The sequence below is a fragment of the Rhinatrema bivittatum genome, chromosome 19, assembly GCF_901001135.1.
Source record: "Rhinatrema bivittatum chromosome 19, aRhiBiv1.1, whole genome shotgun sequence".
NCBI lineage: Eukaryota > Metazoa > Chordata > Amphibia > Gymnophiona > Rhinatrematidae > Rhinatrema > Rhinatrema bivittatum.
The window spans coordinates 12,125,457-12,138,677 of NC_042633.1; the positions used below are offsets into that span (position 1 = coordinate 12,125,457).

At 45.3% G+C, this 13,221-nt stretch overlaps 1 protein-coding gene across 1 annotated transcript in view; it reads left to right on the plus strand.

Annotated features, from left to right (window-relative positions):
* The window catches only part of LOC115081152 (vomeronasal type-2 receptor 26-like), a 56,589-nt gene extending 50,066 nt beyond the window's left edge, over window positions 1-6,523 (plus strand). The window contains exon 3 of the mRNA XM_029585658.1: window positions 5,601-6,523. Within this exon, the coding sequence (XP_029441518.1) occupies window positions 5,601-6,523 (923 nt within the window). The remainder of the gene's footprint in view (window positions 1-5,600) is intronic.
* The last annotated feature ends 6,698 nt before the right edge of the window (window positions 6,524-13,221 follow it).

A 13,221-nucleotide genomic window follows, 5' to 3' on the forward strand; every position in this document is an offset into this window, starting at 1 on the left:
CTTGCTTGATGTGGCGGTTACTATCCTTAACCATTAAGCCTTATGCTCACCTTTTTTGCAACGCCAACATTACTCTCTGCATCAGTGACAGGGGATGGCAGGAAATTTGAATCAAACAGTTACTAACAAGGGCCCTGAACTTGGTGGTTGATGATACAGATAAGTATGGGAAAACAAGTGTGGAAGCTTGCTGGGTAGAGGAGATGGGCCGATTGGTCTTTTTCTGCCGTCATATCTATGTTTCTATGAGACCATGGCCAGAGGGAGTGAGGGTCATTGAATTGGGAGAAGACAAGCAGACTGGCAGTGGGACCCCCAAGAAGTTAGCTGCAGAGTTCCCCAATCGATACTGGGAGAGTGTAGCTGAAGCCATGGAAGCCCCAGAACAATAATGTGCACAGATTTTTCAAGGACACGGAAGCTGATGATCATTTTGTTTAAGACGCCGGTATGTAGAAACACCGGTGCAGTGATTTGTGTGATCCGTCCAGGGAGAGGGTTGCCGAGTATGGAAGAGACCTCAAGGGGAGTAGAGTCCTAGGTAGCGTTAGTTGGGATAGCTGAGTAACTAAATCCTTCAGGATGAAGTTCCCTCCGGTGCCGAAGTGAATTAGCACCAGGGTAGGAAAGGTGTGTTGTGACAGAATGATGGATACGGGAATTGTACATTGGGAAGCAGGAGTGGCACAGCCTAGGGTCATCTTCCCCACTGACACCAAGGATGGGTAGTTTCCCTTCCTCTTGGAGCACTGTGCTAGGAGGTGACCTTTCCCAACACAGTAAAGGCAGAGCCCCAATGTGCACCTCCACTGTCTCACCTCAGGCATAAGACAGCTTCAGCCCAAATGCTTGGGTTCTTCTAAGTGAGGCAGACCAGATTCTGGGGGAGAGTTCTGCATCAGGGGACATGAGAAGGAAGGTGTAATGTTTACCGGTTGGTGGGGCACTTGGGATTCCCGGAGCCATTGCTGAAGTCGATGGTCGATTCTCCCCACAAGGTCAATAAGGGCATCCAGGTCTTCTGGGAGTTCCCGAGCTGTGAGTTCTTCTTTGACCTGAGGGATAGGCCCTCCATGAAGATGCTTCAGAGGCTATCCTCCCACCAGCCCAGCTCTGTAGCCAGTGTGCGGAATTCTATGGCATATTGCACTAGGGTCCTTGAGCCCTGCCGTAGATGGAATATGTCAAAATCTGCAGTGGTTAGGTGTCCAGGCTCATCAAAGACCTGTTTGAAGGTCTGCATAAAGCATTGCAGATCCTGCAACAATGGGTCTCCTCACTCCCACAGAGGAGAGGCCAAGACCTTTCCATCCAGCAGAGAGAGGATAAAAGTAGTCTTGATCGTGTCACTGGGGAATTGGGCTGGCTGGAAGGAGAAATGCATAAAGCATAGATTAAGAAAACCCTGGTACTGTTTGTGATCTCCATCATACCAAGGAGGGGCCGGCAGATGGAGTGTCATATTCGCAGCTGGAGGAGCGAGAGGAGCCAGAGAAGAAGAACCAGGTGGTAGTGTCCAATTGAGCTGCAAGATGCTCCATGGTACTGGCCCTATACGCAGTACTATATTCTACAAATAAATCTTTTTTATTAAACATATTCAATATAAATCATCCTCCTCTAATACATAGGAACTCCTAACTAGACGATAGTTAATAAAAACCACTCACTCATTCATTACCCCCAATCATACTTTCCGCACACATACCATTCTCTAAAAAATACCCCAACGTGATTAATATGTTGACAAATATCTTATGAACATTTCACATAATATACAACGCTCTCCCTCTCAGTATATACCACATAGAGTATTAAATGTCTATTTATATGTTCAATCACCCGACGACGATCTTGTTTCGTCCGCCGTGGCAGACTTCCTCAGGGATGTGTTCATAAACACGTTAATCCATCACGATGAAGTTGAATATTGCACCTCCCGATCACCATAATAATCACCCTAGTTCTTCTCGTAACCCTACTCCTTAAAGTGCCTTCCCACGCCTAGCAGGAACTCCATATCTAATAGCGAAGTGACCAAATACACTCCTTTCACTTCTGTCTCCGTATGTTCTGTAAAAGCTGTTGGTATTCACAATACTCCCAGTCTTCTTCAATTGTGACTTCCCTTCATCTCCTTTTGCTTAAACCAACAAGCACATCTTCTTCTTATATGCCTCTTAAAACCGACAAGTTGTCTTCTTCCAATTCGGCACGCTATGCTTAAACGTATGCTTAGCGTGCCGAATTGGAAGAAGACAACTTGTCGGTTTTAAGAGGCATATAAGAAGAAGATGTGCTTGTTGGTTTAAGCAAAAGGAGATGAAGGGAAGTCACAATTGAAGAAGACTGGGAGTATTGTGAATACCAACAGCTTTTACAGAACATACGGAGACAGAAGTGAAAGGAGTGTATTTGGTCACTTCGCTATTAGATATGGAGTTCCTGCTAGGCGTGGGAAGGCACTTTAAGGAGTAGGGTTACGAGAAGAACTAGGGTGATTATTATGGTGATCGGGAGGTGCAATATTCAACTTCATCGTGATGGATTAACGTGTTTATGAACACATCCCTGAGGAAGTCTGCCACGGCGGACGAAACAAGATCGTCGTCGGGTGATTGAACATATAAATAGACATTTAATACTCTATGTGGTATATACTGAGAGGGAGAGCGTTGTATATTATGTGAAATGTTCATAAGATATTTGTCAACATATTAATCACGTTGGGGTATTTTTTAGAGAATGGTATGTGTGCGGAAAGTATGATTGGGGGTAATGAATGAGTGAGTGGTTTTTATTAACTATCGTCTAGTTAGGAGTTCCTATGTATTAGAGGAGGATGATTTATATTGAATATGTTTAATAAAAAAGATTTATTTGTAGAATATAGTACTGCGTATAGGACCTCTGATTGTATACTTTATCTGTGATATAGACGGAGGCACTGCACTATTTTAGCGTACCTGCCATGGTACTGGCCAGCATCTACAGGCACTGTTGATGCTGCTGTATCCTTTGGGCTAGGCCCGGGATGGCCTGCAGTCAGGAAATATCCACCTGGTCCATGGCCTCAGAAAACTGTTTATCGGTGAACCCCTGTGCCAAGATAAGGTTGGTGCTACCTGCAAGCAGTAACCCCTCTGCAGGTCCTCATCACTGGGAGGCAGAAACTGTTGGTGTGGAAACCCAACAGGACCTTCACCAATACCAGCCCTCATTCCCTGCAGGTTGTGCCCTTGTTCACCAGGGCTGGCTGGACTTAGGTGTTGGTCTCCGGTCAGTGAAGAATCCCACAGAGTCAGAAGGCAAGGCGTGGTCAGACATACCAGAGGTCAAGGCCGGTGGCGAGAAGTACGGTTGGAGGCCAGAGGTCATGGCAGGCAGCAAGACGATGAGATCCAATGAACAGGCAGATGGTCAAGGCAGGAAGCAGACAACACAGGGTCCAGAAAACGTACCGAGGTCAGAGCCAGAAAAGCAATCTGATGCATAGGAGTGGGAACACTGGACCAGGAGCACTGGAACAGGAACCTGGAACATGGAAACAGGATCCAGAAATCAGGAGCACGAAGTCAAGAAACAACCAGCTACTCTCTAAGAGTGAGACTTGCTGCTGAGGCAAGGAAGGAGTGGCACGACTGGGCTTAAATAGTCCTCCAGCCAGACGTCATCAGTTGGGGCCATGGGGAACTTTCCCACTGCTGGCCCTTTAAATTGGGGAGAGAGGCACGCGTGTGTGCATAGTTAGGCCAGCGAGGGAGACAGCAGTGGCAGCATCAGAGGAGGAGGTGGCTGCTCCCTGCCACGTGACTGGAGCGCGGAGCTGTTGGCGGGATGGAGCATGCCTGGCCAGCATGGAAGCAAGTGTCTTGCTGCAAAGGGTGAGGAAATCCGGCTGTGGAGGTTTGCGGCTGGTGACCGCAACACTAACTTAGAAGAAGCACAGACAACATTATCAAAAGAATCCAAGTCTACATACCCTGATGGTAAAAGGAAGACTGAAGGAAGGTGTTATTCCTTAATTACTAACTGGAAATTAATCCCTATTCATCGACTAAAGCTTGCCTGAAAAATAAGGTTTATACTATCTTTCTGTGAGTTTGAAAGCATAAAATCATACTTATATCCCTGGTGATGTTTTCCTAAGTTCAAGTCCCTCAATGGTTCGTAGATCTTAAGTAATTTATGATGTGAAATTTTCAAGAAGAGTCCTATGATGACCTGGAAGCTAACAATCTATATCTATCATATGCATGGGGTTATCTATCTGTTGGTAGGGAGTGTTGAGTTGTGTGCATGGATACACAGGTAGCCATCATGGAGCAATGTCCATCATCAGACACACAAACTATGCAAGACAGAACATCCCTAGGAAACACAGTGGCAATGACCACTAGAGTAAAGGGGCCTGGAAGGGTACATGAGAGAGTACGTCAGCAGACTTGCAAATATGTGGAGAGATAGAGAATGAGTCTGAGGCTCAGAGCCTGCTCAGGGTCAGATAGGGGGGTGGACAAGAGTGCTGGGTTCAATCATAATTATTACCTGTTGAATGTTCAAAGGGTGTCAGCAGGTAACTATAACAGTTTCTTTAGATGGGTGAATAGAACATAACTTTGAAAGTATTCTGCCTTTCATGAGACTGGTAAGGGAAGAATTATTGCAAGCCATATTTATGTGAAACGCTATGGTAAAAGTCTCATGATCAAGAATAATGTGTTCATTTAGCCTTTATTGTATGGATTTCACCAGGCTGGACAATAAGCCTTTATTAACTTGCCAAAGTGTAATATAATTTACTGATTTACAAACTCTTTTTCAATTTGTAAATGACTATTGAAGGTTGGATTCAAAACAGCAAAGCCTCCACAAGCAAGTTACATTCAAAACAATACAACATCAGTACTAGAGATGTGCATTCTTTTATTACAAATTAGGCAATTTCAACAAAATTGCCTAATTCGTCCTGGTTCGGGTAACCCGAACCCCGACACGGATTTTCCTCGAACTATGAGGAAAATTCGTTGTTCAGGTTAACGTGGGGGGGGGGGGGACCTTTATTTAAAAAAAAAAACCCACCCCAACCCTTACAATTTAGTTTATTGCAGCCCCCCACCCTTCGGACCCCCCCAAAACTTGCCTACAATCCATTGTGGTCCAGTGGGGGTCGCCGACGGCCTGGGTGCAGGAGAACTCTCCCGAGACCCCCGCTGGACCACCACAGATTGTAGGCAATTTTTGGGGGGTCCAGAGGGTAGATGGATTGCAATAAACTAAATTATAAGGGTTGGGGTGGGTTTTTCATTTTTTAAGAAAATCACTGAACAAAAAAAAAAGGACCCGTTGAAAAATAAAGTTTTCCATGGGTCGCCAGAGCTGATATGCAAAAACTAAACACATCTCTAATCAGTACACTCATAAGAAATAATACAGAAAACATTAATGCCTCCACAATCAGGGTACATAGATTATATCTTGTATTTCAACATGATCTTAGATACAAAGAAAATGGGAAAAGATAAAGAATCTCTAAAGGTGAATGATACTCCCATTCTGATTTCTCTCAAAGCCACATCTGGCATTTCTTCTTCCTGCAGATGCCACAGAGTGCATGAAGTGCCCCGATGACCAATGGCCCACTAAGAGACAAGATGGATGCCAGAAGAAGTCCATTGAATTTCTGTCCTATCAAGAACCCTTGGGTATGGTTCTGGCTGTTACCTCTGGGCTTGGTGCCCTGATGCCATCTGCTATCCTTGTTGTTTTCATCCAAAACCGCCACACCCCAGTTGTAAAAGCAAACAACCGTGAACTCAGCTACCTCCTGTTATTAGCCCTCATTCTGTCCTTTGGGTGCTCATTAGTGTTCATAGGCCATCCCACATCACTGACCTGCATGGTGAGACACATGACATTTGGCATTGCATTTGCCATCTGCATCTCTTGCCTGCTGGCCAAAACCATCATGGTGGTCATAGCCTTCAAGGCCACCAAGCCAACCAGCAACCTAAAGTTATGGGTGGGACCACGATTGCCCAACATCCTAGTATTAGCCTGCAGTCTGGTCCAGGTCCTCATCTGTGTCACTTGGCTGATTGTGGCTCCCCCATTTTACCAAATGAACATGAAATCCCAGATGGGAAAGATAGTCCTTGAATGTAATGAAGGGTCATTGGTTGCATTCTGGTGCATGCTGGGATACATGGGCTTGTTGTCTACTATCAGCTTCATTGTAGCGTTTTTAGCTAGAAAGTTGCCCGACAGCTTTAATGAGGCTAAGTTCATCACCTTCAGCATGCTTATATTCATTGCTGTCTGGCTCTCTTTCATTCCTGCTTATCTTAGCACAACAGGGAAATATACAGTGGCTGTGGAAATATTTGCAATTTTGTCCTCCAGTGCTGGGTTGTTGGGTTGTATATTCTTCCCCAAATGTTATATCATCCTAATCAGACCAGACATGAACACCAAGGAATTCCTAATGGGGAAAGCCACAGGGAGCCTCAAGAAAACAAAGTAATTGCCTTGTAGCATATTGGTTAATAAATATCAGAGCTTATATAATGTAATCCTGTTTTCTGAAAATAATTTTGCTTGAAGCAGTAGCCCTAGAAAATAAGAAAAGAACTTGGTTGACAGGTGATCTAAAAATATCACCCCTCGTAAAGTTGAACATTAGGAATTACAATTAATATAATCTCCTCCAATCTAGTGCTGCCAGAGATTGCAAACACTTCACTAAAAATTTATAAAGCTTGATGGCATCTCTGAAAGATAAATCTTATTCAGACCCTGTGTGTGCTGGATTACATCCTGACGTTCATTTCATCCATCTTCACAGCCAGTTTTCTCTCTGATCCTGTAAACCAGAATTTATTAAACTTGTCATGGTGACCCTCAGCCCATTGGTTTCAAAATATCCACAATGAATATGCATGAAAGAAATTTAGATATTCTGGGTCTGCCAAGTATGTACATTTATGTAATTTACATCCATTGTGAGTATTGCACACAGGTCAGCCAACATATTTTTCTGATCTGATAAAGGATTATTCTTCTTCCAAACAGGGTTTAAATCAATTTTCACTTATTAAGATTTCTTTAGAGACCACTCAACAAACCACTTTTAGTCATCAAGCAGCACTGTAGTATAACTCCCTTACATTTGACTTTAATCTTGTGTTAGATTATTTAGAAGGCAGGAAGAATGTTAGGGCTTGTCTTTTCTATCATTTATTGAAATCATTGGGTGATTTGGACCTGTGTTTCTCAATAATAAGAAGGTAACTTTCAAACTGACATGTGGACTCTCCTTGGGGTGTGTGCATCATCATGCACTAGATACGCCTCCATTTTATATCTTGTACATGTTGTGAAGGTTCTCTACTCCCAGGAAGATCCACAGCTGCTCTGGACCACCAATGCTTCTTTTCCCGGCGGATCCCTTCTGAAAACTCAGTAGCAATTAGCTCCTCCGACCCCGACGTGGGCCACTGGTCCATGTACAGGGCTTGCACAAGGCAAAAACTCACAGTAAAAACTTTTTAAAATATATCTGAAGCAGAAAGCCTGTGAGGGAGTCAATTGGACCGTTAGATGATCGAGGGATTAGAGGGGCACTTAGAGAAGAAAAGGCCATTGCGGAAAGATTAAATGATTTCTTTGCTTTGGTGTTTACTGAAGAGGATGTTGGGGAGATACCTGGAAAGGGTAATTTTTGTTTGGCTCGCAGACAGCTTCTGCTCTCTGCCTCTACTCCGGGCCCTCCCCGAGGTGATCGGACCGGGTTTTCCTCCCCGGAGACAGCCTGCGCTTCATCACAATGTATATGAGTGAATGTAATAAAAACAGCCTCACTGCATGCATATGTGTATACAATTTTAACTGGGCACGAAACTATGCACATAAATATCCCTTCTACTATTTAAACCATGAAATATAAAAGGGGCGCACATCCATACCATTGCCAGTTTCACCAGTTCATCCACCAGCTCACTCAGCTGTTAGGTCCTCCAACTCCATGGTCTGCACCCCCTTACCCCCTGTTACTGCAGCCCCTGTAAACTCATGAGAAATGACTCTTTCTGTTTATTTTTTAACTTACACCTCATCCCTTACACAATTCTGGATCTAGGCATGCACTCAGGCACATAACTATTTATGTACACATCTCAAGGCCACACCCTGAAACATCACACCTCACCCAGCCCATTACCAATTCCTGCCTCTTTTATAGAAGTTTGACATGTATGTACAGTACGAGATACACGCATATCTAGGAGCTTTTATTTATTTTTATTTATTTATTTAAATTCTTTTACTATACCGATACTCAAGACGAGGTCTTATCGTACCGGTTTACAATAGAACCGGGGAAACCAATTAACAACTAAGTAGAAGGTAAAGTTACATTAAACAGGGAGCGAAAACATGGGAGATGGAAGACAGGAAAGATTTTAAATGATAACAACTAGAGAGTGATAAAATAATCAACGAAAAACAATAGAGTAGCGAGACATAAACAGAGATTTATCCTAGGCGATTATTAACATAATATATCCTGTGGGAGGAGGAGACATGGGGAGGTGAGCAGTCAGGGCAGGCACTGGAAACGGGGAGGGGGGGAGGGATTAGGGAAGAGGTCGAAGGGTGAGAGTCAATGTTGGTTGATAGAGGTTCCTTCAACGGTAAGCTTGTGTGAACAGCCAGGTTTCAGTTTCTTTCTGAAGGAGAGATGGCATTGTTCCTGGCGTATATCTGGGGGAAGCGAATTCCAATGGAGCGGACCTGCTGTCGAAAGTGCTCGCTTGTGAATAGAGTTGTGGACCGAGGATTTTTTGGGGGGGGTCTTGAGCGAACCTTTGTAGGCGGTTCTGATCGGCCTTGCGGAAGTATGTAGTTCGAGAGGGATGGCGAGTTGGAGTGTGGATTGTTGGTAGACGGATTTGTGGATGATGGTGAGAGCCTTGAAGAGTATTCTATATTGGATGGGTAGCCAGTGTAGGATTTTTAGGATTGGTGTGATGTGGTCCTTACGACATGTGTTTGTAAGGATCCTGGCCGCTGCGTTTTGCAGCATCTGTAGAGGTTTAGTAGAAGAGGCGGGGAGACCGAGTAGTAGAGCGTTACAATAGTCGATCTTTGAAAACAGTATGGCTTGAAGCACTGAACGGAAATCCTGGAAGTGTAAGAGCGGTCTTAGCTGCTTCAGGACCTGTAGCTTAAAGAAGCATTCTTTGGTTGTAGCGTTAATGAACTTTTTGAAATTCATTCTAGAGTCATTCATTCTAGAGTCATTCTAAAATTCAGTCAGCTCGCACCTCCAATTGATGTAAGTGCAGGATTTTTAAAATTCACCCCTAAACTTTCATATAGGGTCATTTATCAAAATGCCTTAATGCATGCAAAAACCACCACAATGCATGGTCCAATGCAAATTTTTAAAAGGGGAGGGAGTGGGGAGGAGACATGGTGGGAATTCTGTAAAAGGGGGCTAGTTTTGCAAAGCAATAATGCATGATATTGCATAGTTTTAATGCTGAAAATAACTTGTTTTTAATTGTGTAATGTTATGTGAAATCCCTATGATACAATTTGTGATTTTCTTTTGCAAATGCTGTTTTGGGTATTTTTAGGTTGGGGAAGAGCATTGGGTAAGGGGAAAAGAAGGGACAAAGAGAAGGAAGAAGAGAGAGCCTCTGAAACACTAGCATAGCAAGCAGCTATTTATGCTACTGTAGGAGGCCTGCCTAGTAACTCGAGGTGAGCTTTAGTTAGTAGTGTAGGGCTTAGGGGCCACTTTTACATACAGAGTGAGACGTACGAACAGAACAGTGCAAATGGTCTTGCTCTGCTTGGAAAGTTACCAATCTCAAGCTTGTCTCCTCTGAATTCCTTAGCCTATGTGCTTTAAGGTAGCCACAGATAGGATAAGGACTGTAACTACTACTGGCAATCAGAACAAATAAACTACTCTGCAGATTTTCTATGTACCTACATTAAGCAGGACTGAAGAAACAGCAAGGAAGGCTGTCTAACAAAGCCGTGAGGGCAACAAAACAGGATTAGCAGCCAGATGTCCAAACAGGATTTCTTTATTGAGCAGCAACACGAATATGTAAACAAGCCCAATGGTCTTACAGCACCCTGACATCTCCATATTTCCCAATGGCTAGCTGTGACAGGTCAAGCAAGATTAATAGCTTCAAACACAGCTTTGTCTTGGGTTCAATAAGGTGAAGCTTTTGTTATGTGACATCAGGGTATGATTATAGGCATCACTAAATAAATTCTGATTCACTGGTGAATTTCAACAACAGGTGAATGCATGACACTATCCTATTGCCAATCCAGCATTCAGATACTCATACCAGCATCCTTGTACATCCTCCCTGAGTAGCTAATAGGGATGTGAATCATTTTTGAACGATTAAAATTATCGTCAGATAATTTTAAAATCGTCCTAAATCGTTAGAGTGCATGATACAATACAAATGCCCCCGATTTATCATCAGGGGCATTTGTATTGTATCGTTAAATAGGGCACGGGAATTATTTAGGGGAGGGCGGGAAATCCGGCACACCAAAACAATCCCTAAACCCACCCCGACCCTTTAAAACCAATTCCTTACCCTCCCCCACCCTCCCGAACACCCCCCAAAATGTTAAATTACCTGGTGGTCCAGTGGGGGGGGGGGGGTGTCCCGGTGCAATCTCCCGCTCTTGGGCCATCGGCGTCATTTTGGCTGCCACTAATTAAAATGGCGCCGATGGCCCGATAAAAAAAAAAAACCCACCCGACCCTTTAAATTGACCCCCCACCCTCCCAACCCTTTTTTTTTAGGGAGGCCCGCGCCGCTAAAAAAAAAAACCCCACCCGACCCTTTAAATCGACCCCCCCCCCCTTCCGACCCCCCCCAAAACCTTTTAAAATTACCTGGTGTTCCAGGGGGGCCTCGGGGAGAGATTTCCCGTACCCAGGCATCAGCTGTTCTAAAAAAAAATGGTGCCGATGCCCCTTTGCCCTTACCATGTGACAGGGTAAGGGCAAAGGGGCATCGGATCCTATTTTATTTTAGAACAGCTGATGCCTGGGAACGGGAAATCTCTCCCCGAGGCCCCCTTGGATCTCTCCTCTCCCCGAGGCCCCCCTGGATCTCTCCCCGAGGCCCCCCGAGGCCCCCCTGGACCACCAGGTAATTTTAAAAGGTTTTGGGGGGGTCGGGAGGGTGGGGTCGATTTAAAGGGTCGGGTGCGTTTTTTTTTTTTTTAGCGGCACCGGCCTCCCTAAAAAAAAAATTAGCAATGTGAGTTGGAATCGGAAACGATTCCAATTCACATATCTTAACGATCAGATTTTCCCCCCCCCAGCCGAATCTGATCGTTAAGACGATCTGGCACACGATTCACATCTCTAGTAGCTAATATAATCAACATGACAAACCAAGAGCCAAGGCCTTCACCATCTGTTTATGATAGTAGCATGGTGCAGCTGTGCATGGTTGTGTGCAATCCCTACGAGATATGCTAACTTGCAATGATCTGTGAGAAGTTTGGGATTGCCACGATGTTTGACATGTGCTTCCCAAAAAGCTGTAAGTGAAGGACTGCTATGTGAGCATTAAGTTGTCAGCACGGCCTCTGAAACAGCTGAGGCAGTGCTGACACCAGTCTTGCAAGCTCATATAACACAAAGCATCCAATGTACAAGTGGATATATTCAGATGCACATGGATATCAGCTAGGGAATCTGGCTGCAACATGTCGAGTCTGTGATTGATGGTTTTAATTGTCAACCTGTAGCTTCAGGCTGTGCTTTTAAGCAGCTGAGTTGCTTGTTATTTCTAAGTTTTTGTTAGGATTAGTTAGTGGGTGGGCCCTGGACGAAGGTGAGAGATGTTACCGCCCACAGGGAGGAGCCCCGTGAGCCTCACCGTCAGGAGGTGAGGTCTCAGTGACGTCAGACACAGTATCAGGCTAGAGTCTTTATTAAAGAGAAAGGAGTGACACCACCCATGGAGCGGGGGATGCCAGAGAAGAGGTCTCACAGACCCAGAGACACAAGGTCCAAGGATTGGAGAATACCCAGAGGAGATACCTCCGTAGCGTTGGTATTGACCCACAGAGTAGGGTATACCGATGATGACTTCCGTAGAGATGTTAGTGGCCCATGGAGCAGGGTACACCGGAGAGGTTCCTCGGTAGTGATGATAGCGATCCGCAGAGCAGGTGTGCTGATGAGGTCCATAGTAGTGATGGTAATGACCCGCGGAGCGGGGTATACCGATGATATCCTCCATAGAGATAGTAGTGGTCTGCAGGGCAGGGTACAACAGCGAGGCCCGCAATAGAGATGGTAATGGTCCGCAGAGCGGGGTACACCAAAGGGATCCTCGGTAGAGCAGGAAGTAGTCCGCGAAGTTGGGTACTCACAGGAAGAGTAGTGGAGGTTCCAGGGAAGCCCCAGGGAACAGTGCAGGCAGAAGTACCAAACGGTAGGCCCTCCGAGGAGCGGATAGCCAAGACGAGGAGAAGGTCTCCGAGGAGCGGGTACCCAAGAAGTCTGTGCTTGGAAGCAGGAACTGGAATGCAGGTCCTCAGAGAGCGAGGTGGATTTAGCAAGGAAGGGAACTCTTTGCCAAGTCATCGGTAGGCAGGGCCAGCTGGCTTAAATATCCTGGAGGGATGACGTCATCTGGAGGGGACGCCCCCGAGGTTCCCGCTATGATGGCTTTAAGATTGGCCAGTGAGCGCGCGCGCACATCTATGGAATACTGGCAGCAAGATGGCAGTCGGCGGCGTCCGGGCCGCCCCAGGGGGCCTGGGAATGGTAAGCAGGCCGTCTGCAGCTGGCGGCAGCTGCCAGTCTAATCCACGGATTCAGGGAAGTAACGAGAGAGGTGAGCAAGAGAGGTCGCAGCTGTCTGCGACCGACAGGAGTTACAGTTCTTATAGAGAACTTTGCTCAATGTCATAGGCACTGGTGTTGTTTCATCATACCTATGCAACTATCTTGCCAACATGTAAGAGTGAGGACAGGATCAAAGACTTGGCAGAGGCAAGCAAGAAGACACAAGTTATGGCAAGCTGTGGTACACTGTGTATGCAAAGCTACATGAATACTATGGTGAGACATGTCTCTTTTGGCCTGATAATCTGAATACATTAAGACAACCACACCTCTGGAGTTAGGTTTAATTTGTGTCTACTTTGTCTGCT